At 44.9% G+C, this 4,305-nt stretch overlaps 2 protein-coding genes across 2 annotated transcripts; both read right to left on the bottom strand.

Annotated features, from left to right (window-relative positions):
- Positions 1-2,066: 2,066 nt before the first annotated feature.
- On the bottom strand, positions 2,067-2,594 carry LOC118637847 (histone H2B type 2-F). The gene has a single exon (XM_036273458.1). It carries the CDS (start codon positions 2,557-2,559, stop codon positions 2,179-2,181), a length of 381 nt encoding a protein of 126 aa, XP_036129351.1. The 5' UTR covers positions 2,560-2,594; the 3' UTR covers positions 2,067-2,178.
- Positions 2,595-3,618: 1,024 nt separating this feature from the next.
- On the bottom strand, positions 3,619-4,081 carry LOC118638004 (histone H3). Its single transcript, XM_036273751.1, has one exon. The coding sequence runs from the start codon at positions 4,074-4,076 to the stop codon at positions 3,666-3,668; it is 411 nt and encodes a 136-aa protein (XP_036129644.1). The 5' UTR covers positions 4,077-4,081; the 3' UTR covers positions 3,619-3,665.
- Between the last annotated feature and the right edge of the window lie 224 nt (positions 4,082-4,305).

Below are 4,305 nucleotides of genomic sequence, written 5' to 3'. Positions count from 1 at the left end.
AATCAGACACCAGTCAGAAATGAAGGAGGCACCAACTGAAATAAAGAATAATTTACACAGATTCAATAGTAGAGTAGGTAAAGCCAAGAAGCAAACCATTGATTTGGAATATAAAGAAGCAAAAAGCACCCAATCAGAACAGCAAAAAGAAAAAAGAATCCAAAAAAATGAGGATAGTGTAAGGAGCTTCTGGGACAACTTCAAGCGTGCCAACATTTGCATCTTGGGAGGGCCAGAAGGAGAAGAGAGAGAACAAGAAATCGAAAACCTATTTGAAACAATAATGGCAGAAAACTTCCCTAACTTGGTGAAGGAAACAGACATACAAGTCCAGGAAGCACAGAGTCCCAAACAAGACGAACCCCAAGAGGCCCACACCAAGACACATCATCATCAAAATGCAAAAAGTTCAAGACAAAGAGAGAATCTAACAAGCAGCAAGAGGAAAGCAGTTACTTACCTACAAGGGAGTTCCCATTAGACTGTCAGCTGATTTCTCAAAAGAAACTTTGCAGGCCAGAAGGGAGTGGCAAGAAATATTCAGTGATGAAAAAGCAAGAACCTATAACCAAGATTACTCTATCCTGCAAAGCTGTCATTTAGAATCGATGGCCATATAAAGACTTTCCCAGACAAGGAAAAGCTAAAGGAGTTCATCATCACCAAACCATTATATGAAATGTTGAAGGGTCTTCTTGAAGAAAAAGATAAAAAATATGAACACACAAAATGGCAATGAATATATATCTATCGACAATTGAATCTACAAACAAAACGAATAAGCAGAACAGAAACATTCTCTTAGATACAGAGAACATTTTGTTGGTTGCCAGATGGGATGGGGGTTGGGGGAATGGGTGAAAAAGGTGAAGGGATTAAGAAGTACAAATTGGTTGCTAGACTGACAAACCTCAAAGGGAAGGGGGTTGGGTGTGAGAAGAAATAAACCAAAGAACTTATATGCATAACCAATGGACACAGACAACAGTGTGGGAAAAGGCAGGAGGGGGACGGAGTGGGGAGGAGGGGGTCAATAAGGGAAAAATGAGGAACATCTGTAATACATTCAACAATAAAAAAATGGCTTAGTTTCAAAGCCTGACTCAAGTGAATCGGAAACTAAGATTTTTCTTTTGCCTCAAGGATGTATTTTGTTAAAACATCCACCAGCCTTTAGTCTTGACTTATGCATATTTTGAACAGAGAGATCTTTTAAAATTCACCCTACATGTTAACTGTGGATTTTTGTATATCATGCCCTCAAAACCTACTAAGAAAAATAAATAAAACACCTGGGAACACTAAAAACCACCTCCTCAGGAAACTTCAGGAAAGGCACCTGGAAAGATTTCCTAAGTATCACAGCGGTTCTTATAACCAGGAAAGTTTGTTGCAGAACCAAGACAAGATCCTTGCCCTGGAAATACTTTTCTTGTGGAGATGCCTGTACTGCTCAGCTTTCACCAAGAGCAATAAGGTTGGCTGGGTAGGATTGAGGGAAGGTTTGATCGAAATGAGGACTAAATAAACTCTGAAAGGAACTTGGTCCTGGTTTCTCACACTACGCAAAAGAGGCAACATTATGGACCAGATGATTCTCAGTTACAGGCCGTCCTATTAATTATAGAATGTTTAGCAGCATCCCTGGCCTCTGGCCTGTACTTTCTATGTAGACCAACAAACTAAAGCACATGGCTTTATTGGATGAAATTGGTTGAAGACAATTAGAAGCTGATGCAAACGGTGCTAAGTGAAGCCCTCTATCGGTTACACCCTAGGAAAATGAGCTCCCTCGCCCGTATTTAAAACATATAGGGGGCCCTCCCCACCCAAGAATCTCACTAAATGGTATCAAACCTACATTCCGCGACTCGTGTATTTAAAGCTTCCATTGTGGATCCTAAAGTAGGGACGTTGAGAACTAATCCACTCGTTACCATTGAGAGTCGTGCTATTAGACTGAGCAGTTTTAATAAACAGGGTAATCCTCACGATCCCAACCTAGCTCTCGGCCACGTATGTACCCCAGACCAAGACCCCGCCTGTCCCCACTCCCGCCCCCCAAAAAGCTTACCAACCTCGCAACAAGTGTTTACAGCCGCTTCGGCAATAAATGAAGTGGCTCTGAAAAGAGCCTTTGGGGTAAAGGAGCTGTTTCAGCACGTTTCTGGCGCACTTTTACTTCGAGCTGGTGTACTTGGTGACGGCCTTGGTGCCCTCGGACACGGCGTGCTTGGCCAGCTCGCCGGGCAGCAGCAGGCGCACGGCCGTCTGGATCTCCCGGGACGTGATGGTCGAGCGCTTGTTGTAATGCGCCAGGCGGGACGCTTCGCCGGCGATGCGCTCGAAGATGTCGTTGACGAAGGAGTTCATGATGCCCATAGCCTTGGAGGAGATGCCGGTGTCCGGGTGAACTTGTTTCAGTACCTTATACACGTAGACAGAATAGCTCTCCTTCCGGCTGCGCTTGCGCTTCTTCCCATCTTTCTTCTGCACTTTCGTAACAGCTTTCTTGGAGCCCTTCTTGGGAGCAGGAGCAGATTTCGCTGGGTCCGGCATCTTCACACGAAGAAACAGCACTCACGAATTGAATCGCGAAGTTAGCCGAGTTGGCTGTGCGCTACTTATAGAGCCTATATGCAAATGAAGACGCGAATGATACTGAGTTTTCATTGGTTGATTTCCAACAGTGGCGTCATAGAGGTGGAGCGTATGTAAATAAGATACTGCTCGCCCTCCCTTAGGGATTATTAGAACAAAAGTCTCGTCAGCCAATCAAAATGTTCCATTTGAGACTAACCAGTAAATTATGTCGTGTTTTTTCTGCGTTTGGGTCTTTACTGCTGTTAGTTGCCTTTTCCTTCAATGCCCTTATTTATGGAAGAGATTTGCAGCGCCACTTGTACAAGTTAACTCATGGTTTTGTTCTATGCCTTGTGGAAGTTCGTTTTAATTTTTCTAACAATACTTTAGCTCACATTTTAAAAAACAAAACCTCCAGGCGTTATTTCCCATTCCGGTTTACGCCACCTGTATTATTCAGTTAAAATACTAAATTAGAAATGTAATTTATGTAGTTCTTAAGCATAAACCAGGATAAGGTTTTGTAATTTTTGAAAGGAACTTGCCTCTACTCCCGTCTCTACACTCGGGATCTCATCTCAGGACTCAGTACAATGCCAACTTACCCCCATTCCTTTTACCAGTTAAAATCCTGGCATGGTTCCAGTAACCAGAAAGCGTACTCAGACTAGCATCTGGAATTGCTAACGACCTTCAAAGGGTCAGTTTCTGTACTCAGATATGTGCTAATACTTTGTTAGGACCTTTGAAAAGGCTGCAAACAGCTGAAAGGGAAAGATTCCACCCTCTTGCAAAATTTCCCCTAAATAGTAAGGACTGGTGGTTCCGGAGTTGAAACCAAGCCAGCATGCAAAAACAAGCGTGCCAAAAACAATGTAGACCTTGCCTTAACTGTTAATGTCAAGCTCCGGTCAGCTGAGCCAAAAGCGAAATAAGGATATTGACTGATAAATGTACCCTCTTCCCCACATTAGTGATATGATGTGAAATATGACGACTGAAAAGGCGGTGCAACTGCTTTTCAAGAAAACGTGGGTGGCTCTGAAAAGAGCCTTTGGATTGTCTCCTTAAAGCGACCTGCTTTAAGCCCGTTCCCCGCGAATGCGGCGGGCCAGCTGGATGTCCTTGGGCATGATGGTCACGCGCTTGGCGTGGATGGCGCATAGGTTGGTGTCTTCGAACAGCCCCACTAAATAGGCCTCGCTCGCTTCCTGCAGCGCCATCACGGCCGAGCTCTGGAAACGCAGATCCGTCTTGAAATCCTGTGCGATCTCGCGCACCAGCCGCTGGAAGGGCAGCTTGCGGATCAGCAGCTCGGTGGACTTCTGGTAGCGGCGGATCTCGCGCAGCGCCACGGTGCCTGGGCGGTAGCGGTGCGGCTTCTTCACGCCGCCGGTGGCCGGGGCGCTCTTGCGGGCCGCTTTGGTAGCTAGCTGCTTCCGCGGGGCCTTACCACCGGTCGACTTGCGAGCAGTCTGCTTAGTACGCGCCATAATGTTAGTCTACTGAGGAGTCTCTAGCCAGGCGTATTTATAGACATAGCCTCGCTTTGATTGGACCAAAAGGCTACTAGGAATTTCAAGAATTGTGATCGTATTGGCTAGAACCCAATCCTATTACTGGGACTGAAGATTGTTACGCTGATCTTCTCTTTATTAATCCCCTCTCGCACTTTTCTATAGTCTTATTATCAATCACAGATCATTATTATTATTTAAAGAT

Source organism: Molossus molossus, unplaced genomic scaffold, assembly GCF_014108415.1.
Source record: "Molossus molossus isolate mMolMol1 unplaced genomic scaffold, mMolMol1.p scaffold_m16_p_20, whole genome shotgun sequence".
NCBI lineage: Eukaryota > Metazoa > Chordata > Mammalia > Chiroptera > Molossidae > Molossus > Molossus molossus.
The sequence above is the reverse complement of the archived record's forward strand: the minus strand, read 5'-3'. Positions and strand labels throughout refer to the sequence as shown.

Bases quoted from the DNA above. Each gene is read 5' to 3' on its own strand.
- LOC118637847 (XM_036273458.1), bottom strand. From the start codon at position 2,559: ATGCCGGACCCAGCGAAATCTGCTCCTGCTCCCAAGAAGGGCTCCAAG.
- LOC118638004 (XM_036273751.1), bottom strand. From the start codon at position 4,076: ATGGCGCGTACTAAGCAGACTGCTCGCAAGTCGACCGGTGGTAAGGCC.